The following is a 22225-nucleotide window of genomic DNA, read 5'->3' as shown; positions in this document are numbered from 1 at the left end:
AGTGGATGTGTGTGAAGTGCTCATCACAGTGCAAGGGATATAGTAGGTGCTCAGTAAATATCAGTAATCATTACCTTGTGGCAGCACCATGCTAAGTCCTTCCTGCTCGAAGGGACCACAGTCCAGGGCCAGCAGCAGACTTCAGAGCCAGCCAGCTTGGGCTCAGCGCCCAGCTCACCACGTGTGCACATGACCTCTCCGTGCCTCAGGCTCAACATATGTAAAATGGGCATAATTACAGTACCGTGTTCATTGTGCGGCAATTCAAGGGGTTGGCACAGTCACAGCAAGAGCCTGGCATGCAGCCCAGTCCTCGTTATGTATGTTTTGTTTCTGCCTCTGCCTGGCACGTTCTTCCCGGCCCTTCACGTTGGACAACTTCTGATCCTGCAGGTTTGCTTTTTTTTTTTTCCCTAGATTTTACTTATTTATTCATGAAAGACACACAGAGGGAGGCAGAAACACAGGCAGAGGGAGAAGCAAGCTCCGTGTGGGGAGCCTGGTGTAGGAGTTGATCCCAGGACCCCGGGATCAAGACCTGAGCTGAGGGCAGATGCTCAACCACTGAGCCACCCAGATGCCCCAGGACTTAGTTTAAAGGGCACCTCCCCAGTAAATAGACACCCCCCACTCCCACTCTCCAAACTGGTCATTACTTTTATCTTTTTTCATCCTTATCTGCTGTGTTGCCTGCTGTCCTAGGCTGTGAGCTCCAGGTGGGCAACACCCTTGTCTGCTTTGGGCACTGCTGTATGCTCTGCACCTTTGCAAGGTGCCTGAACACAGTAAGTGCTCAATAAATGTTTGTGGGATAAATGATCCTCACCACAACTTTGCTTATTTGCTTTGTTCATCCCACAAATATGTACAGAGGACACAGTGGCGTACTCAATAAAATGCCCCAGCTTCCTGCTCTGGAAAGTCTTGCATTTTAGTAAATTAAAAAAAAAAAAAAACAAAAAACCTCCCTGGGCAGGGCAGTCTGGTGTGGTTAGGCAGTCTGTGCACTGCACAAAGGCACCTGAACAAGGAGGCAAATGGGGATTGCAGACCAACGTGGGCTCTGCTTGCCAAGCTGTGTGTCCTGATACGGAGCCGTGTCAGCCCAGAGGGGCACCTCTGTAATTATTAGCACAAAGTCATCTCATGAGGTGTGCAAATTCCTGTCCTCATTTCACAGATGTGACTTGTCTAGGGCCACATCCTTGACTCTGTGGCCAGCTCTGCTGGGTCCCAAGCTGGGGAGGCCCTGACTCTTGCCCTCTGTCGAGCACAAGGTCCTGCCTACGGGCTCCTTTTCTGAATCTTTAAAAAAAAAAAAAAAAAAAAAAAAAAAAAACAGGCAGGGCCCCATAGGCTGGAGTTGCATACATGTTTTAATTGAAAGAAGTCAGCCTCCTAAGTATTGCTTTTACAAGGTTTATCACCATCAAGTATCCACACCACTCACATTTTCAAAAAATGTTTCCGGCTGGAGGAGCAACGTGGCACTCCCCCTCGGCGTGATGTATCAGTTCTGGCAACTTGGTGAAGAACGAGGAACTTGAAATGGATAAGTCAAGCCCGACCCTTCAGCCCGACACGACCCTTCAGCCCGACACGTTCTGCGGCTTCTTCTCCTTCTGATTTAACTCCCTGAAACAATCCTTGCATCTAGGGCCAGCCTCGGGCCAAAGCGGGCCGGGCTTCGGGCTCCACTGGCAGCAGATGGAGCTGGGAGTGGCCTCTGTGCGCGTGTCCGCAGTTTGAAGTATCCTCTCCGAAGATTAAGTGGGAGAAGCAGGTGCAGTCGGGGGTGAAGAGCGGGGAGGCAGACTCTGGCTGGGTTCCTGTAAACATCCATCGCAACTGCGAAAGGTCATAAGCCAAGGCAAGGCTGTTTGTGCGTCGCTGCGGGTGGGGGAGGTCTTCGGACGCCCCTGCCTTTCCCCCTTGGGTGGGGGCAAAGGCCTTCTGGGCCTCCGCTCTCAGTTTCAATCTCTCCATCCTACCCTCTGGGGTCCGGATGGAAACCTCTCTGTTGGCACAGAGCTTTCGGGGGGAGCAGGCCTAGCGAGAGGGGAGAAAGGGAGTGTTACCAGCACGGAAGCACTGTCCCGCCTTCGCCCATTTGGTGGTGGCCTCAGGAGGCTCGGGGCGGGGCAGGGAGGCCTTCCTCCATCCCTTGCATTCGGGAACCATCAGAACGCCCACTGTCAGGCTGGGCATCTTTTCCTAAACTCTCAGTAACTTTTTTTTTTTTTTTTTTTAATGAATTTGCCTGATTTCTAAGGACCCTGGACTGGGCGCCAGTGCAATTTCACTTAATCCATTCTTGGGCGAGAGGAGGAGGAGGGGGATCCTGGTCCCTGAGGAAGGACGGCAGCGTGCTCAGGGTGACCCAGGGCCTGCTGGCTGACCTGAGCCCCAGAGCGGCTGAGCAAGCCCGGGCAGTGGGCAGGGCTTGGCGACACCTCCCAGCTTGCCCGGAAGATGCTTCGCAGGCCAGGCTACTCAGCAGCCCTACTGCACTCGTCCTCACAAGACATGGCTCTTCCTCCCCTCCTGGCCCCTCGGCTGCTCCCCATTTCCCAGAACCAATCTGGCATTTCCCATACCCACCACCTTCTGTGTCTAGCTGGGCGCCAGGGTCTCTGCAACCTCTCATTTTCCCATGCCTACCCTCCTGGCCCAGCTCTGGGTCTCACCACCGCCAGCTCAGACTATACCTCCTGCAAACGTCATCGTGAGTCAAATAACAACTTACATGTTAAATACACAACCTGTACTGTCGTTTACCAACATCTGGGGCAGAAAATTCTCAGAGGCAGGAGGCCGATTGTGGGCATTGTGAGACTGTGAGCGGCATCCCTGGTCGCAGACCACTAATGCCAGTAGCAGTCCTGGGGCACAGGGACAACTAAAAATGCAACTGGCCCCATTTCCGAGGGGCGCGGAGGGGGCAGGACTATTTCTATTGAGAACCACGCATCTCCCCGAGGTGCAGAGAAGCCAAGTGACCTGTTACACTGACTGTGACAGGCAGAGCTGGCACTGGACTGGTGACGATGACGACAGAAACTATCACACCCAGGCAGCTGCCACCACCTGAGCTTTGATTGTGTGCCTCGTCCCCAAGGCAGAGATGCCCTGGTCCCTCCACACGCCCATCCAGGGCACCCGAACCTGGCAGCTTCCACCTGCAGGGAGCTGCCTCTGAAGCCTGCCTGGCCCCCAGGCTGCAAGTGCAGGCAGAGCCAAGGTCCCCCCATAGCTGTCTTCCAATCAGTGATGACCAGGAGGGTGGGGGATCAGTACCTCAGCTCCTGCACCCCGCAGCTGAGCCTCTATGTATCCTGGCCCCCAGAGTTCCTGAGCAGCACTGAGCTCAGGGCTGCAGTGGTGACCTGAGAACCCTTTCCTGCTGGTAGTTCCTGGGATCACCTCCCAAATAAACGACCTGCACTTGAACCTCTATCCAGGGGTCTGCTCCAGGGAGAGGAGGCCTGAGGCAGAGCATTACGTACATTATGTCATTCAGCACCACCACCCCCCCCCCCCCATCAACTCCTGGAGTGACATGCTATTATGATACATTTTACAGACAAAGGCAGTAAGGTTCAGGCACGGTAAGTAACTCATCCAGACACGCTCAGTTCTCCAGAGCTGGGTGCTGGGGATCCTGTGATAAATGCAGCCATGCTTCTGAGACACAGTCTGGTGAGCGAGTGCAGCCCAAGGTAATATGCCCGACAGGAGGGGGTACAGGGGATGGACAGAGCCCTGAGTCGGGGGATGGCTGCGCACGAAGAGCACGCCAGGTAGGCCAGGTAGGCGGCAGGTGGGCAACGAGTCCACAGCAACCCCTAGAACCCCCTGGAGTTTGGTATGGGGTGGGGGAGGGGAGCAAGAAGGCAGGCGATGGTGGACACTGCGGAGAGGGGAGGATGGGCAAGTTTCTTGTGCTGTCTGCCAGATTCATCTTCTAGATGCCAGCTGGGAACACATCCTTCCACTGCTCTGAGTCCCCAGCTGCTGCTGAAGACACAGGCCAGGTCTTCGTGTCCTGGGGCCTCATCCCACCTCCCAAGCTGGATCTGGCATGGGGAGGGGAAGCCAGGGCTGCAGCCAGAGCACTGCTGAGCTCAGCCTTCTAGAAAGGTGTCCATGGCTCCCTCTCCCATCCCACCAGGAATCCACCTTTGTTGACCTCCGTCCAAGGAACCCCTGGGGTTTCCTGTAGGGTCAGTGGTGGTGCTCCTGAGAGCAGGGCTCCATTCAGAGATCTCTAAGGGAGGGGTTCATACTTAAGCCCATTTCAGACTCATGTGGATTGGGTGTCAGAGAACACAGAATCACCTCTGGAATGGGGACCCACTCCTCTCCCAGTCTTGGTGTCTGCCACCAGCAGAGGCCAGACAAGCATCAGCCTGGCTGGAACGTGTCTCTGACACATGCTAATCTCCCATCTGAATAGGCCCAGGGCCCTGCTGGCGCCGGCTCCAGCTGGACCCACTACTGCTCTCTGTTTTCACTGTGCTATTCAGGGTCACCTTCTATTTATGGCAAGTGATGCCAGGTTTCCACTTCTGATAGTAAAATAAAGTACATGTCTTTTCAGAGCACGACTTCCCTTTAAAAAGAGCACATTTAATGAAAACAATGACACAAATCAGAGTTCAGACTAGGGAGCAGAAATTGTTGACGGGGTCATATGGGGTTTGGGAAACCCTGATCGGGAGTCCGTATCACTGCTTCCACAAAGGGCCCAGACAGGGCAGGGAGCTGTCCTAAGTCACACAGCAAGTTGAGGACAGCTCAGGTCTCCCTGTCCTCAGCTAGAGGACATCCTGTGACCTCTCATCTGTGCCACCACCCACTGTGGCTCCATGTTAAAGATCAATCCCCTTGTTCCTTAACTTGCGAGTCTGGCCTCACAGCAAATCCACCAATGAGAAACTTGAGAATCTCAACAGGTGATATTTCTCAAGCACTCTTTGCTTACATTGTACCATCTGCCTTAACTCCTGTCCTAGCTCATGTATTCCTCAGGACAACCCTGGGAGGTGGGGCCAGGCATCATCGGGAATTTCAGACAGGGCTCAGAAAGGCTTCAGCAAATTGCTCAAGGCCATAGAGCTTGCAAAGGGCAGAGGTGGATTTGAACCTCTGTGGTCTGATCTTAGGTACATCTCTTTCCTCCAAGGCATGAAAAGCCTGAGGCTGCAAGCATCCTGGAGCTGCAGCCTGCAGGATCCAAAGCAGTGGGTTCTCCAGCTTTCCTAATCATCATTAGAGCATGACAGACCATTCATTAGCTGTTGGCTTTTTTCCTCCTTCTTCTTCTTTCTGAAACCATAACCTTTCATTCCAGGCTACTCCCGAGAGCTGGACAGAGGGAGTGGCCAGCTGACTCATTTCTGGCATTAAGAATGACAGCTGGGCACTCGATCCATTTTAAGAAGCAAGTCCCGGCTCATGACCTCTGTGGAGAGACTGCCTAGTTTTGGGATTGGCTCTTGCGTCTGCAGGGTGCTGGTGGGCCAAGCTCTGGACATGCTGCAAGGAGATTTCTCTCACGTGCTTTAGCCACCCCACTCCTTGGGAGCAGTCACGGCAAGGTTGATCTGTGGGAATCCTGGCTCTGCCCCTTGGTAGCTGTGTGACCTCAGGCAAGTTACTTCATCCCTCTAGGCCTGTTTCTTCAGCTGAAACAGGAGCACAGTGGCCACCTTGTTGGGCTGTTTGTTGTGAGGATCGTATGAAGTCACATCTGTGGAGTGCCTGCAATTCATGACGCATCAGGGAGCAGCGGCCCCGCCCCTCCTTCCCACCTGTTCCCAGCTAGCAAACACACCAGGCCGGGGGGCCTCCTCAGTGCTGGCGGCCTGAAACATGTAGCCCTGTCGCCCTCCAAAGTCCTTGCTGGCTGGAAACCCATTGCTCGTTCCTCTTTCCCTCGCGCCAATCAATTCAAGTGGCTAAAGGCAGATGTCACCCAGAGCCAACGTGCATGGGTGTCCACTGTCAGCTCAGTGATGGGCTGTGTGGCAGGATGACCTCTGCCTCGGCTAGTCCAGGGGTTCATGGCCTGAAGGGGATGGGAAAGGAGAGACTGCCCGGCTGCCTGGGCCTCTGATGGATGCCGGTGTTCTAGAGAAACAAGGACTGGCTTCTCAGACTCAGATTCCGGTTGACATGTCAGTTGCTGACACTCACCAGCTGTGGGTTTTGTGAAGATTCTTGGCCCAGAACGAGTCTCCAGCTGGTTGGTGGAGGGCAGCATTTGTCCAGGAGTCTTGCCAAATCTAAGAACTGCCCGGATGATTATTTTTTTGGTATTTTAAATCAATGGACTTTTTTTTTTTAGCTCCAAATTTTTAAGAGGAACTTTTATGTCACTATCAAGAATAAAAAACAGGATCATTTGTCATAAACAGAAGGCAAACTAAAAGCAAATACAATGGAAGTGAAACCCTTAGTTCTAGCCAGATACGCCTGGTCAAAGGGAGAAGTAGCAGGTGCACGAGAGTAGCAGAGCACCGACAGCCCGGCCACACTCTGCTTCAGCGGCCTCCCCTGTGGCAGAGGGCCTCACTCGAAGCAGCACTGGGAGTGTGGCTAGGAGGCCCAGCTGGCCACCTCAGAGCTGGGTACCTAGGGTGAGTCACTCAACATCCCTAAGCCTCAGTTTTCCTCCCTGTACAATGGAGCTAATGAGCCCTGCCCTGCCTGCTTCAAGGGTGACACTTAGGGGAAGCTAGATGTGGGAGAGGCAGTTATTTTTAACCACCCGGCCAAGTCCTCTGGCAGGAAGGAATCACAAGAATGAAGCCTTCCCCTTTCAGGGGTGCCTGGAACCAGGAGTCACTCCCAGTGCCTCCCCAGGCTCCGGGCAGAGGATGATAGCTGTAAGGACAGCAGCATCACCTGGACTCACTGGGTACCAGTTATCATCACCCTGGGCTGCTTCAAAGGCCACTTATGGGGACAGATCCTCCTTGGTGATGGGCCCCCAAGAGGCAGCGAGCACCCAAGGAGAGGGGAAGGCTTCCTGGGCGGAGTCCCCTCTGGGTCTGACGCACCATCAACACAGCATCATTTATTAAGAACTGACTACACGCCATCCTTTTAAAAATAAATTCACATAAAAAAAAGTAGTCTTCTGAAAAGCGAAGTACTAGAACTAGTGTATTTAATTGCAACTACAAGTTATAAAGGGAGAAATGGTACCACCTTAGCCAAGCAATCAAAGTTATCACCACCAGCGGCGGGACATATGTCATGCACTCACGAGTGCACTCACCTCTCTGAGGGGTTCCTGCCAACAATGCATCATCTGAACCTAATTGCAAGAGCAAACATCAGATAAACCCACACTGAGAGATATTCTACAGGATACCAGACTTGTACTCCTCTGAAATGTGAATGCCATGAAAGATGAAGACAGACAGAGCGAGGAGCTGGTCAGGATCGAGGGCAGCTTGAGAGACACAATGATTAAGGCAAAGGGTGATCTGGGATGGGATCTGGAACCTCAACTCTGCCTTCTGCCAGGGAAGGTCACTATTGGGACAATTGGTGAGACCTGAATAAAGTCACAGATTAGACTGGTCATAGGCCTGCATCAGTGTTAAATTTGCTGATTTTGACAACGGTTATGGAAATGAATGTCCTTGATCTAAGAAACCAGACAGTGAAGTATTTAGGAGTAAAGAAACATAATGTCTGCAATCCGTTTTCAAATGGTTCAGAAAAATAACCATACGTATACATATATATAGACATGCACAAACGTAGAGCCAGCCCACACTGCCTCGGTGAGCAAATGTGGCAAGAGGTAAATCGGCACAACTGGTGACTCTGGGTGAAGGATATGGGGGACTTCTTGGCACTCTTCTTGCAACTTCTGTATACTTGTGAAGTTATTTCAAAATAAAGTTTTATTTAAGTAACTCAGCGAAAAGGAGCGAGAGCGTCTATGCAGCAGGCCTGGCGGAGCCATGAGTGCTATTCCGAGGTTGGGATCTTGGAGCCCCTTCCTGGACCCCCCCCCGCTGCAAACCCAGCACTGGGTTAGGGGGGGATCGGCTATCTCACTCAGCTTTGCTTCCCTGGCCTCTCACTCCTCCTTTCTGGGCCTCAGCTTCTTTATTTGTGAGATGAGGTTAGTGCTGCTGTCCCTTTAATGTTGATCTTGATTTCCAACAAGCAGGCTAAGCATTCAGAAGTCGGGGGTGGGGTGGGGTGGGGTTGGGGGGTTGGAACAGCCGATAAATCAGGAATATGAATGGTCGGGTTGAGAGGAGCCCAAAAGAATTTGTTCACCAGAATAGACCCAAAGACTGTCATGGTCTCAGTCTTGGATGAAATCTCCAGTTTGTCTAACTTGGGGCCAAGGGAGCTGAACCCCTGGCATCTCAGCTGTCTGGAGACCCCTAACTGGATCTGCTTCTGTCCAAAGGAAGAAGCACTCATGCACCTTGTGGCCAGCACACTTCCAGGTGAGCCTTCTGCTAGGACACAGCTGGAAAGTCAGCTAGGCCTGGGGTGCACCTGCCTCCCCTCGCCACCTCACCTGTCTCCTGTCTGGACCACCGGGACAGGAGATCACTTGGTTTCCCTCATCCTCCCTGACTCTTCTCCTCCCCCCCACTCCCTGCAGGAGTTCCACCAGCTGCCTGTGGGGTCTCGTAGGACTTAAATCTTATTGTCCATGTCCCTGCAGAAGGCCTGGGTTTCTGAGCAGGGCAACGATATCCCAGCCTGGGTGTTCTGCTGATGGCAGAGGCCACAGATGGGTGTGGAGGGACCAGGGCGGGTGGATCAGGAGCAGCTGTGGCACCGAGTCAGGACATAGAAGCCAGGAGACCCCGGAATAAGCAGACCAATGGGTCTGGTTACCCTATGTATCTGAGCTACACCAGGCCCCACCGACTCTGGCAGCAATGTTCTGCAGGCTCTCCATTTCCGGTGCAGAAAGGCTCTCTCCCACAGCCCTCCCTCTGTGCCAGGAACATGGACAGATCAATCCAGCTGCGCTGCCTCCGCTGCCTCCGCATCGGAAGTGCTGGGATGTGAAGACTCCCTGGCACTCCCAGCCGCAGTGGCCCTTTCTCCTGGGAAGGAAGGAGCTCCTGATTCCCCGCTTCCTGCTCCTGGGCAACGATTAAAACTCGAGGAAAACAGGGGCTCCAGATCTGGTGGCCTTTGGAGACCACAGGCAGTGGGAAGGGTGTCCTGAGTGTCCTAGGCCAGGAAGGCAGAGTGGGAAGTCTGTCCCAGGGATCTACACCTGAACGCACCCGCACTCAGGCAGGCAGTCCTCTGTGGCTCATCCTGGGCTATAAATATTCATGCGTGTGCATGTGCAGGATTATACATGTGCAAGGGCCTGCGTGTATACACTTCCCATCATATCTGTTAATGCTAGCAGCGGTTGATATTAATCTATCACTTATTGTACATAGGAAGGTCTGCGAGCTTTATGTATAACTAATGTAAGCCTCGCAATGAGGCATATTTCATTATCTCCATTTTTTTTAGAAGGGAAAACTGACACCCAGGGAGCTACAGGGAACATACCCAAGGTCACAGCTAGGATTGGGATTTGAACCACGCTCTCACTCCTTATCACAGCCCTAACATTGCCTCCTTCTATAGATGCTCAGCAAATGTTTGGGGACTATACTGTGGGCACACATGCAAGACAAAAAAAGAAACAGAGAGCAAGTGAGTGTGCCTTGAGAGCCATCCAGTCCTGCCTGGCATGCCCCACACCCTTTGTCAGCGCCTCCCTGACCTTCTCGTGCACAACATGAGAAGGTGTCCACAGGAGAACAAGCCAGAAAGGATGAGGTTGGACTTGGCTTACAGAAAGGGGCCCAGAGATGAGGTACAGTCAGACCATTTCTGGAGCCCTCCCGAAGGGTTTTCCTGCCGCTAGCCACCCCTCCCGTCCCCTACTCCGGGCTTCCCGGGTTCGGGGGCCAAGACCGCTTTGGCGTGGCTTCGGGACTGGGGAAAAAGGAATGCTGCGCGTGGCCTCGAGTATTTGCCCCAGCCCTTGGCCTCCCTACCTCCCAGAACAGGCCCAGGGGCTCGGACAGCTTTGCAAGGAAGGGTCCCTGAGACACACTTCATGTTGTTTCTGCTCAAACAGCCTTTGCTGCAAAGTTGGTCGAAGCATTTGGGTTTCAGTTTTTGGTTCAGAGTCTGCCAATGTTTTCATTTGGAAGGGGAAGTGTTTCTGTTGATGCAGGGAAGAGATAAAATAAGACATTCTTCACCGAGTTACACTGTCTGAAAGTCAAGCGCTTGGCTTGGAGGCAGAGATTCATCTTAGGATCTGCAAGGCCTAACACGGGGCCTGGTGGAAGAGCCAGAGACAAAGTTGGTCGAATGACTGAATGAGTGAATATGCACAGGGCCTAGACCCAGGCATGTGCGATGATCAGTGCCCAGTCCGGGTTTTGAGGGGAACTCCACAGATTTTACCTTTTTACTGTTCTCGGTCTGTGTTTCCCTACCTTCAGCAACCTCATCCCACCGAAGCCCCGGTCACCTCCAGCCTGAGCAACTCCATAGCCCCTAACAGGCTTCCCTGCTTCCACACCTGCCCCGACAGCCCATTCTGCCCACAATCACCAAAGTCATCTTTGCAAAATGTGAAATTGTGTCTTCTCCTGCTTAAAACCTTCTGATGGCTTCCCATTGCCTATGGCCGTGGCCACGGCCTCCCAGGTCCTGTATGGTCTGCCCTTGCCTTACCCCACGGACCTCTTCTGGGGCTGCTTTCCAGCCACACTGACCTCCTTTTGGTTGCTGCAAAAACCAACTCTCCTTCCTACCCCACAGCCTTGGCACTAGCGATTCCCTCTGCCTTGACTGGTTTCCCCCAAATCTTTCAGCCTGGCTCCTTCTACCAATTTAGGGCTCAGGTCCAATGTGTCATCTCCTCAGAGAGACCTTCTCTGATCCCCCTTTCTAAAGCAGCCCACCTCTATTCTTTCACTTTGCTCACTCAACAGACATTTATTGAGCACCTACTAGATGCTGGGCACTGTTCTAAGTGCTGAGAAAACAGCAAGAACTCAATGGGGATGCCCAGGGTCCTTGCCCTTCCCTTCTTCATGGTTCTCAAAAAATCTGATGATCTTGTTTGGAAATCTGCTTGTCTTTTCTCGCCAGGTGCCAGGAGGCCCACGGCTAAGTTTCTCTTGTTGACTGTGCTCAGTAAGCATTTGTTCAATCAAGGAATGTACTGATGGATGGATGGACGGCAGGTAGGTAGGCAAGCCGACTCGGCAGGCATACGGGGATACAGGACAGCCGACACACTCTCCACCTGGCACCTGGCTCTTGCTAAGGTCTCACTGAGCTCAAATGAAGCTTTTGTCAAAGAAGTTTCACTGTCCACCTCCCAGGATCTGCAGTAGGTCCTGCCCTGTCCTGCTTCCCTTGGACTACGGTCATCTCAGCAAAGACAGGCCACAGAGCAAAGGAGTTAACTCAGCGTGCTGAGTAACATGGTGTGTAAGTGGCATTAGTGTCTGTTTTCTAAAAATGGACTGCCACCTCAGTGTCCTCCCTTCACTGCCACTCAGGCCCTATGCCTAGTGACCCTGCACACAGTTCAGTGGAGGGCCTTAGCCAAAGAGTGTCTACATGTCCCATGAACCCTCACCAGACCCAACAGCCTGCCTACCTCTAACTCTCATCTTGTCCAGCTGCCTCTCTTCCTGGCTGTGACACTTTGGCCAAGTCTCTCTCCTTCCTGGACCTTCCCTTCCCTTCCATTGACACACAAGGTGGGGCAGGTCACACAGCTTCCTGGTAGTGACCTAGAGGCGGGACTTGAACACCTCAGGGCAAAGATCCTGTGGTCCCCTCTACTCCCCGCTGGCCCAAGAGCTCCGTGAAGCCTTGCAAACACTGCAGGCAAAGCCAGCCCCAGCCTGCCTGGTCCGCAAAAGCAACCTGCAAAACTGGCAGCCCTTGCAGATGTAAGCTGCAGAACTGCCGAGCTCAGGCACCATGAAACCCGACTCCCAAATAGCAGCAAACCCAAGGCCAAAAGGAAGTATACAGACTTTTGCTGAATGTTTCTCCCCTCACAGCTTCAGCCAGGGCCCTTGCTCTTGAGTCACCACCCAGTCCCCAGGGCCACAGGGCAAAGGTGGTCACTGCCTGGCTTGCTACCTTTTCCAACACTCCAAATCTTTATCCTTCCGGGGCTATGGGAATCCCCCCCAAAAAAGCCAAGGTCACCATCAAGCCAGACTGAGGCAGAAGGGAGGAGCTAACAGCTCTGCCTCAAAGGGATCTGGGTGAAAAGGCTTTTCCATAAGCTGTGGCAGTAGGTACGTGGCTAACCCAAACAACCTTCCTTCTGCTCTGCCTTCCTTCCCGTCTTCAGCAACTGTCACCTTCACCAGGGAAAGCCTTCCAGCCCCAACTAAGGGCCTAACGCGGGTCTGGCCATTCCTGGCATCCAAACAGACCTCCAGGAGGTGGATGGAGGAAATCAGAAGTGGACACAGAGGCTCGGGGAGGGGTCACCTCCGGTCTGGAGATGCCACCCTCTTCTTCACCAGCGCCCCTAACCCACCCTCATCTGTAGGAGGGCACTTACAGATCTTGGAGGCCGGAGAGGGCCTCGTCCTGGGGGTCCCATCCCTGGCCGGACGATGCCCCCAACCAGCGGCGGCGGCATCATTTGGGCGGCTGGTCCAGGTCGAGGGGTGCGGGTCGTCGGGGGCGGGGGAGGACGGTAACCGAGCCTACTCCAGGTAACCATCGAAGACGTCGAGCTCCGAGTCGGCGTCGTAGAGGCCCGAGCCGGGGTCGGAGAGCACGCCGAGGTCCACGAGCGCCTGGTCCATGTCCTCGGGCAGGAAGACGAGGCCCACGTTGAGGACGATGTACTCCATGAGGAAGGCGTAGTATAGGATCAGCACATTGACGAAGAACAGGCCCACGTAGAACATAGAGGGCAGCAGCGGCGGCGGCACGGAGGGGACCAGGGGGCCCAGCGCGTCCAGGTGGGCCGCGACCCGGGCGCCGGGCATGCAGGGGGCGGCGAGGGCGGCGGCCCCGCGATCCCAGCGACCTCAGCCGCTGCGGCGCCCGGGCGGCCGGCAGAGGGGCAGCTCAGCCATCCAGGGGCGCCCCGGGAGGCTCGACCCAGGGGGCGCCGGGCCCCAGCGGACACTGCCCGGACCCCGAAACGTGCCCGGCGGGGCCCACGCACCCCCAGCTGCACCCGCTCGGCCCCGTCGATCCGCCCCGCGGCCAGGCGGGGACCCCCCGCGACCCCCCCCCCGACCCCCCACTCCCCGAGGTGGCCGGCGGCTCCCCCGGCTCGCGCTCTCCGGCCCTCGCAGCGCCGGCGGGGACCCCGCCGCGGCTCTCAGCGTCCAGGGCCGGTCCCCGCGGCGATGTCGCCAGCCGCGCCCCGCAGTCCCTCGAGCCCCCTCCGCGCCCCCGCAGGCCCAGCGCCCATGGCTGCAGCCGCCGCGTCGCCCTCCTGGCCGCCCTCCGAGCGCCGCCCCCGGAGCAGCCCCGCGCTCATTGGCCCGCCGCCCCCCGCCCGCGCTCATTGGCCCGCTCGACGCCCGCGCTCATTGGCCCGCGCCTTCAGGGGGCGGAGCCTCATCGCCCCGCCCCCCCCGGAGGCTCCGCCCAGGTCTCAAATCCGATTGGCTCTGCGAATCCCCCCCCACCACGGAGCAGCGGGAGGGGAAAGACGCCCAAAGCAGTTCAAATCTAGACGTATCCCCAAAAGCCAACAGGAAACCCGAGCTTCCTCCGCAGTCCCCCACCCCTTCCCACCCCATCCCACCCCATCCCCGGACTTGGATATGCCGTCACGCCTCTTCGGGACTCAGTTTACCTGACACAAAGGAGGCGGGGCGAAAGGGGAGGGGGCGGTGAAGTTACCAGTGAAAATCTCGGACTTTCCCAAAGTGGCGATTTTCCGTAATGGGGAAGATTGATCAGTGCTTCCATCATCTCTCCAAATTCTGGCTGCCCATTGCGGGAGGGTGGGGGAGGTGAGGGGTGGGTGGCGGATGGGGAGGAGGGTTCTGCATGATGGGGTTCAGGGACCCCTGCCTAAAGAGATTCCCAGGCAAGTCAGACCTGTAACAGTGGCTTCTTGTTTTTACTTTGTGAACCCTGTTTAGAAACAGGACGTGGTTAAACATTGAGGCAACGCAGAAAAGTAACGTAAAAAAATGAGTCTTGCACTCGCTGATTCCCCTTTTCATGAGCAACCCCTGTGTATCCTTCAGGGGACCGATCTTCCACAAAGCGCCTTCCAGAGCAGTTTAACAGATATTTATGTATGTATGTATGTATGTATGTATGTATGTATTTATGTATGTATTTATGTATGTATTTATTTATTTATGTATTTTTAAGGATTTTAAGTAATCGCTACACCCAAGGTGGGGCTAGATCTCACAACCTCAACATCAAGAGTGGCATGCTTTGCTGATGGAGCCAACCAGGCGCTGCAAAGGACCTTGAAATCTCAGGTCACGCTGAGCTGGATGCTTTACATACATTGCTTAATTGCAGCTAGATGCGGCAGGGTACTGTGTTATTCCTTTTTGCAGGTGAAGAAATCCAGGCCCAGAGAAAAGGAAGATCCCAGGAAAATGCTAGGTCTGCATGTGTTTGGAGAGCTGACCCGCCCGTAATTTCTCCATGACTGTCTCCTTGCCCCTTATTTTATTTAAAGATGTGATTTGTTTATTTATTTGAGAGAGCGCACTTTTTTTTTTTTTTTATAAACGGTTGAATAATTTGTCAAAAAGTGAGAGGGAGAAACAGACTGCCCATTGAACAAAGAGCCTGATGCAGGGCTTGAACCAAGGACCCTGGGATCACAATCTGAGCCAAAGGCAATTAACCAGTTGAGCCACCTAAGCTCCCCTCATTGCCCCTTTAGATGAATTACAGAGCAGACCATTAATTCTCCAACTGCTGAGGATGAAACGGATCTTCATTCCATCACTCATCCACTCTACCAATATTTGTTGAGCACCTCTGATGTGCCAGAGGGACAGGTAGTTTGTGCCATAGGCAGTGGGGACAACATGGGCCCTTAGCCCAACTCTGAGCACGGTTAGTGGGGCACTGTGGGACTTAGATAACTAACTGTGTGGTGTAGACACGAATGAACGAATGAATGGTGAACAGGGCAGTCTTGCCTCCTCCAGGGAGCTTCTCGCTCCTACTCCAGGACAGAAATTTAGACACATTTCCTCGGCTCAAGTGGGGACTTGCGGTTCTTCTTCTCCTTCTCCCCCTTTTATGTGATAGTTTTGGGAATTGCTTGGATTTAGGGTGAAGCCTAGAGAAACCCTCTGAAAGCACAGGACGTTCAGTTTTGTTGCCTGATTGCCTTTCAAAAAAAAAAAATCTATTTTGTAAGTTGACATGGAAGAAGAAAAAGGCTGAAAGGCTGTAGGGACAATCAAGACCATCACCGATTTGCTACAGATTGGTTTACGGGGGGGGGGGGATATAAAATGAGGGGCCAGGGTTCGAACTACACACTTAGTAGGTTCGTGACCTAAGGCAAGGTAAATCAACCTCTTTGTGATTCAGTTTCCCCGGAGGATAGTACCCACCCCGTGGCTTGGTTGTTAGCATTATTATTATTTTTTAATTTTATTTATAAATTTATTTTTTTATTGGTGTTCAATTTGCCAAAGTTGTTAGCATTAAATATCAGTATATGTAGAGCGCTCAGGACGGTGGCACACGGTCTACGCCATGCAATAGCTATGCTCAGCCTCATCGTGCAAGCTAACGATCGTGAGGACTGCGGTTACTTTGAAGCACCCGTCTTCTCGGGTTCCCTACTCAGGGCTGCGGGCACAGGTTCCCCCATTCCCGCCCACCATCCGATACTGCGGGCTCTCCTCCTCCTCTAGCTCCGCCTCCGTTTCCAAGGCCGCCGGCCCGCAGTTGCGCGGTGCACGCCGGGCCTTGTAGTCCGTTCGCGGAGTCCTTTAGGCAGTGGCCTCGCGGGCGAACTGCATTTCCCAGCGTTCCTCGTGGCGGCGGCCGTAAAGCGCGGCGGTCGAACGGCCGGTTCCGGCTGAATGTCAGTGCGGAGCTGTGGGCCGGGGAGGAAGGTGGTTGGCGGTCCCTCTACCACCTCCGCCGCTGCCTCCTCCGCTTGTGCTGCGGCTGCGGGCGCCCGGCCGCTCGGGCATGAGGCCGTGAGGCGGGCACCGGGTCGGGGCCGCCGACATGTTTGGCCGCTCGCGGAGCTGGGTGGGCGGGGGCCATGGCAAGTCTTCCCGCAACATCCACTCCTTGGACCATCTCAAGTGAGTGTGTTGGGGGCTCCGGGGGGCGGGGGGCGGGGGGCAGGCCGCGCGGGGCTGCACGTGGGGATGGGGGCGCCGCGAGGTGGAGGACGGAGAGGCACGGCCCGGGAGGGGTGGCGCGGCGGCGGGGAGCCCGGGCGCCTGGGTTCGAATCCTGACACCGCCGCGCCTCGCCGTGTGACCTTGGGCAAGTGGCTTAGCTGCTCCGAGCCTCAGTTTCCCCATCGTTAAAGTTAAGGGGACGAGACCAGCTGACGGATGCAGACTTTGCTGGGTGGTGGTGGTACTTCTCAGGCTGCACAGCTGAGGGGTCAGAGACCTGGACCTGGGAGGCAGGCAGATCTGGGTTTGAATCCTAGCGTGTGAATTTAGGCCTCGGCTTCTTCAGTTGCAAACTGGATATTAGTGACAGCAGCTGCTCCCCTCTGATTGCTTGGAGGGTAGGATAAAGGAATGCATGTAAAACTGGCAGCACGTACAAAAGTGCTCAATGAAGGGCAGCCGTTGAAACTTTTTATTTTATTTTATTTTATTTTATTTTTTACCCGCCCCCCTCCCTTCCTGGGGAGTCTAAGGAGGGGACTATCAGAAGTAGAATTCCAAGGGCGGGCAGGTGGCCGACGCGGTTCTGGGAAGCAGGAGTGCACAGAACAAGCCTGGCAGGCAGACCCGCATTCAAACCGGCCCCCCTCCTACCGCTCAGTGGCCGTGTGACCTTGGACAAGTTACTTCACTTCCTTGAGCCTCTGGTCCCCATCTGCAGACGGGGAGAATGTGGATCTGGATCGTGCAAGGATTTAACCGCGTCCTGCGCAGAAAGAGATTGATCCAGTGTCTCTTACTCAGCAGGTGGCCAACACAGGGGTAGCTGTGTTTATCAAAGCTATAGGTGAGGGCTTCCTAGACCACCTCACCTAAAGTGCTTCCCCACCCCAGCTCCTTTCCGTCTTATCTTCGCCTTGATTTCATTCAGTGCCCGTCTCCACTATCTGCTTTTACTCTGTTTCCACTCCTTTTCTGTCTGCTCCTAAACTGGTCCTTCCAGGAGAGCAGAGACTGCTTGTTTTGCTCAAAGCTGTATTTCCAGCATCTGGCCCTGGGCCTGGCACACAGTAGGAGCTCAGTGGCTACAAAAAAAAAAAAAAGTAGAAAAAAAATGAATGAATTGGGGACGGGTGCAGAGCATGCACACAAACCTAGGATTTTTTTTTTTTTTTTTTTTGGAGGGATGGGGAGAGAGGCGATGGAAAAGAGACTTTTGGGGAGGGAATGACTTCGGGGAGGGGGGCAATCTAGTATGTGGGGTGGCAGTTGGGTGGGGAGTAGGCAATCTTTTGCTTACGGGAAGAGATAGGCTGGTTTCTAGAGGGAGCTCCCAAGATTACTAATGGGAAGGAAAAAGGGGGAAGGCAGGGAGCAGAAGGGAGACAAAGGCCCAAGGAGAGGATTGGTGGGAGGGAAGTTAGTTGGGGCTTCTCGTTTGGCCAAGGGTTGGGGTGCTCTGCTCCTTAGCTGTGTCTTTTCTGGCACGGAGCAGGCGTTTCACAAATGTTTGTGGGTCTCAGAGTGGAGGGCAGGAAGAATCAGTATGTAGTAAGGAATGGTTTTAAGGGGGTGACGAGAGAGGACATGGGGAGGACAGAGGCACAGGACAGGATGGGGGTGTTTAGGGAAGCCAGAAATCCTAAAAGGGAGGGCAGCTGGACTGGAAAGGGAGAGGCAGAAGGATTTCAGGAATTTAGAGAGTGGGTGGATGTGGCTGAGATGGGGAGGATGGTTATCTAAAGGAGGTTAGGCATCCTGCCAGCATCCTGGCACCTGTAGGCTTTCACCTAGCTCTGCCTGCCTCCAGTCCTCGTAAAGTACTTTAGTAATTATTGAATGCATGTGTGTGTGTGTACATGCGCGCACATGTGTGTGCCATGTACTTAAGGACTTCCTGTGTGTTATTTCCTTTAGTCCTCACAAGTCTGTGAGTTATAGGAGCTGTTATTGTTTTCCATTTTATAGAAGTGGAAACTAAGGTTCAAAGAGGTTAGATTACTTGGCCACAAGGTGACAACAACTGAAACAGTCAAAGCCAGGCTCTGACTTCAGCGCTCGCACCCCGTGCACGGGTCTTCTGAGTGAAACTGCCTCCTAAGTCAGTTTGGGAAGACTTTCAACTCAGTTGAGTCTTTCTGCCCGATGAGGCATCCTCACCCTCCAGCCAGCCACGGAATGGTAAAGGTTCTCAGATGCCTTTGAAGTATCTGGAACTGCCCAGGTATATTGTTTAGGTTGGGTGCTTTTGGAAACCCGAGCTGCCTGTCCTATGAGGCAGATCAGCTTAATCCATATTACAGTCTGAGGAACCTGGCAATTGGGATACTGCCGTGGGGCTTTGCAGATCCCAAAATGACTTGGAAAAGAGTGTCCTAAACAGCTAGTTCGCACCCCGGTGGTTGTGATGTACTTCATTTGGCTCTGATAGTAAACATCTTGGGCCTTAAGTACGGACCAGCTTGTTCCCTGAGGGAGTTCACAGGCTGGCAGGGGAGACCGCCATTAACGCCAGTGACCATACAATGTGACAAGTGCTGGGATCTCTGTAGGTTCAGGGTCCTGTAGGAACCCCTGGCAACTTTTTTGGGGAGGCAACACCAGAGCAGAGTCTTCAAGGACAAGCAGGAGCCATTGTGTGGGGCTGCAGGATGTGAGAAGGGGATTCCTGGGGTTCGTGGAGTATCAAGGTGGGGTTGGTGGTTGTAGGAAATAAGGCTGCAGGTAGAATGGGGCTCGGGCTTCATCTGATAGGAAGGGCGACCAAGCATCCCAGTGTGCCTGGGACTGAGGAATTTCCCAGGATGGGACTTTCAGTGCTAAAACTGGGAAAGTCCTGGTCACACAAATATGCTCTGGGCTTGACCTAGGGCAGTGTGGGTGGAGAGGAAAGATTAAAAGAATTTAGAACTGGAAAAAAAAGTTTTTTGGACATGCAAAGCATCTAGGAGCCCTCCCCGTTTTAAAAATAGATTTTTTAAGAACAGTTTGAGATTTAAAGAAAAATCAAGAAGATAGTACAGAGAGCTTGAATTGCTTTTGTTATTCTTCGTAACATTCTCAGCTTTCAATTTTTTTTTTTCATTCATTTTCAGCTTTCAAACTGGAAAGGAAACTTTCTGTTAGACAAGGTTTTACTTTTGCTAAATACTGGAAAACCGTGTGCCTTTGGTCTTTGTGTACTGAGTCGAGTTAGAGACTCAGTTGAGGCAGGCTAAGATAGTAAGAGGTTATTTGCTACACGTCCCGGGTGATTTATTAGTCAAACTAGAGGCAAGGCCATGACATTGACTAACAAATGCCCACCAACAAGTAGAACCTTTACTGATGGAATTGTGTGATTGCTTAGAGCACCTTTAGCAGGAACTGCGAGTCCACAGACTGGTAGGAACTATTTTGGTGTTGTGTTGTGGCCTTAATCACCTTTGTGTGTGGGTCAACATTCTTGGTTGCAAATGACTGAAACCCAGCTGGAATTGCCTTATGCCCCAAATGGAATGGATTTGGAATTGATCCCTGAGCAGTCCCTCCTGGCTAAGCCTTGGCTGAGGCCAGGTGTTCAGACAAAGCTGGCAGTATGCGTCTCCAGTTCTTGTCTCTCCTTTCTTCTGTGTCAGTGTTGCTCTCAGCAGGCTGCAGGCTTACATCGTATCAGTCTAGCAATCCATGGGGGAAAAGGGAGCTTCTTTTCTAAATATCGAAGTCAGTATAGTTGGACCAGCCTGGGATCTCATGCCCGTCCCTGAGCTAGTCACTGTGGCAGGGGGTGTGGGGTGCTCTGACTGGCCCTTCTCTGGAGCCGAGGTGGCATCAGCTCCTCCCAAGCTAGTGGACAGAGAATGAGAAAAAGGTTTCCCATGGGAAAATCAGGAGTTGTTACCCAAAGAGAAGGAGAATGTATATCTAGCAGGCAGATGCTCACCTGTTCCTGGTTTAGTCAACTTTTGCCTAAGATAGCACTGATTATTTTTAAGGGTATAGTGTTGCCAGATTGATTTTTTTTTTATTTTTTTTTTATTTAGAATGTTGTATTCACCATATCACTTATAATGAGCCTGAGGCACCCATTATGTCAAGTCCAACTTTTTCCAACAGAGTGCTCTAGACTCTTTTGCCATCCAGCTGGTTTTGGAGCCCAGGTGAGGGCCCTCTAATGCAGGCTAGGGAGTCAGAAGCATCCTTGGTAGGCAGACACCCATTGGAATGGAAGTCTAAAGGATGAGAGGTGTGCCAGGCTGTAGGGAGCAGGGTGGACGGGGGATGCTTTAGGCAGAGGAAATAGCATTTGAGAAGCCTAGAGGAGAGAGACAGGCTCAGGTCATTCAGCAAGGGGGTGCATATGGGGGAGGGGAAGTGAGGATCCCAGAGCAGACCGATGAGGCAGGAGAGGTCAAATCACATTAAGGAATTTGGACCTAAGCCTGAGAATAGTGGGCAGCCGATGAAGGTTTTTTTTTAATCTGGAGTGCTATGGTCCAGCCGAAGTTTGAAGGGTGGGTCTGGCAGGAAGTGGGCATCCAGTTGGACTGCTGCCTCCTGGGAAGTGAGGATGACCTAATGCAGGGGTGTTTTCTTGTGCCACCTCACTCTGATGGGCCTCCTGTTTCACTCTGTTACACACACATCACAAGCCCACTTGTATGCATCTTTGTTCTCTCCACTGGAGCTCCCCCTCCTCTTTCTGCCCACCCAAATGTCCAGCTGTATCATTGAAGTACCAGTTCTTCCATAAAAATTGCCCTGGTGACTTCAGCCAGCAAGAAGCTCTACTGTCCGAATGTCACTTGTTCTCATTCCCACTGTTCTGCTCAATTAACATATCATGTACTGTCTTCGCATTGCCAGAGTTAGACTAGCTGTTAGAAGCTCTGGGGTTTTCAAGCTTTATCCCAGCTGTGGGTTAGAGCCCCAGGAAGCTGGCCAGAGTTTCTTGGGCATGTCCTTTTGCTATCAGTAATGGTCTTACTTGATCGTGTGTTGTCTTTCCCAATTTGGGCATAAGCTTCATAAGAGACCTTGGTGGCTTGTTCACCTGGGAATTTTGTCTAATGCTGGCACAGGGCCTGATACATAAGTGCTCAACGAGTATTTGTCAGAGGATGAACAGAAGAGGCAAGTTCTGGCCAGGCTTTATTTAACAACGGCCTGTTCTGGCCAGTTTGGTCCCAGCTGCCATGCTGGAGCTGTGACTTTGTGTAGGGCTGAAAGCCATGCCTACACCCTCTTGTGGTTGCCAGCATCTCAAATCTCAGATCCAGTCTCACTGGCTGGCCCAGTTTGGCATCTTTCTGGGGTGATTCATTGGGAGAAACACTGTCTATAACACCACCTTTCCCCAATCCTCTGGTCTCTGCACCCTGTGTGGAGCTTCTTGTCCTGCTGGCCAGGGGGCTGGGCACTGACCAAGTGTGGTTTCCAAGATACAGAGTGCTCTGCGTAGTTTCTGCCCTGGTGCTGAGCAGACCAAACAGACAAAGGCTCTGCATCCCTCTGTCCCCCAGACATTGTTATTTGGGGATGTGTGCTTTGGAGGAATGGACCTCTAGTCTCCTTAGGCCTCTGCCACTCTACTTATCCTTTCTCACACTTTAGCTTATGGCTAAGTTTCAGGATCTTCCGGTAGGAGCATCCTAGGAGGCATATTATGATATAGGTCATAAAACTTGTATGAACATAGCGTGTCTGTCTCTGAAGTGGACGTAATTATTATTGACTGTAATGGTTTAACCCGTGAAATAAGTGACTCTTGAGAGAGTAGGGTCTGTGGAGGCAGAATTTGTTTACAATCCATCGTCTTTGGTGAGGAGCCTGTATATATTGCTTGTATACTGGCAACAGGCTATGGTGTTCTAGTT

The 22225-nt window shown here is 53.0% G+C and overlaps 2 protein-coding genes across 14 annotated transcripts in view; one reads left to right on the top strand and one right to left on the bottom strand.

Annotated features, from left to right (window-relative positions):
* Window positions 1-1358: 1358 nt before the first annotated feature.
* On the bottom strand, window positions 1359-13500 carry DEXI (Dexi homolog). 2 transcript variants are annotated; one of them, XM_038540390.1, is made up of 2 exons: window positions 12614-13500; window positions 1359-2049 (listed from the first exon to the last, which is right to left on the bottom strand). In XM_038540390.1, the coding sequence occupies exon 1, from the start codon at window positions 13047-13049 to the stop codon at window positions 12762-12764; it is 288 nt and encodes a 95-aa protein (XP_038396318.1). In that variant the 5' UTR covers window positions 13050-13500; the 3' UTR covers window positions 1359-2049; window positions 12614-12761. The 2 variants fall into 2 exon arrangements, with proteins under 2 accessions (XP_038396318.1, XP_038396317.1); XM_038540389.1 differs by having other exon boundaries at window positions 12614-12757.
* A 2587-nt stretch (window positions 13501-16087) lies between these two features.
* CLEC16A (C-type lectin domain containing 16A) overlaps window positions 16088-22225 on the top strand; it is a 196347-nt gene continuing 190209 nt past the window's right edge. For 10 of the 12 annotated variants that reach the window (XM_038540367.1, XM_038540368.1, XM_038540370.1 and 7 more), the window contains exon 1: window positions 16089-16328. In XM_038540367.1, coding sequence (XP_038396295.1) covers window positions 16249-16328 — 80 coding nt within the window. In that variant the 5' untranslated portion in view covers window positions 16089-16248. Of the gene's footprint in view, window positions 16329-22225 lie in introns of all 12 variants that reach the window. The other 2 variants (XM_038540371.1, XM_038540369.1) reach the window with 2 other exon arrangements.

This window comes from Canis lupus, chromosome 6 (genome assembly GCF_011100685.1).
Source record: "Canis lupus familiaris isolate Mischka breed German Shepherd chromosome 6, alternate assembly UU_Cfam_GSD_1.0, whole genome shotgun sequence".
Classification (NCBI taxonomy): domain Eukaryota; kingdom Metazoa; phylum Chordata; class Mammalia; order Carnivora; family Canidae; genus Canis; species Canis lupus.
Note: the sequence above shows the minus strand (reverse complement) of the source record. Positions and strands in the feature narration are given on the sequence as shown.

Bases quoted from the DNA above. Each gene is read 5' to 3' on its own strand.
- DEXI (XM_038540389.1), bottom strand. From the start codon at position 12,697: ATGATGCCGCCGCCGCTGGTTGGGGGCATCGTCCGGCCAGGGATGGGA. The intron at 2,050-12,613 runs GTAAGTGCCCTC...CCCTCTCGCTAG, and splicing joins CTCTCCGGCCTCCAAGATCT to GCCTGCTCCCCCCGAAAGCT.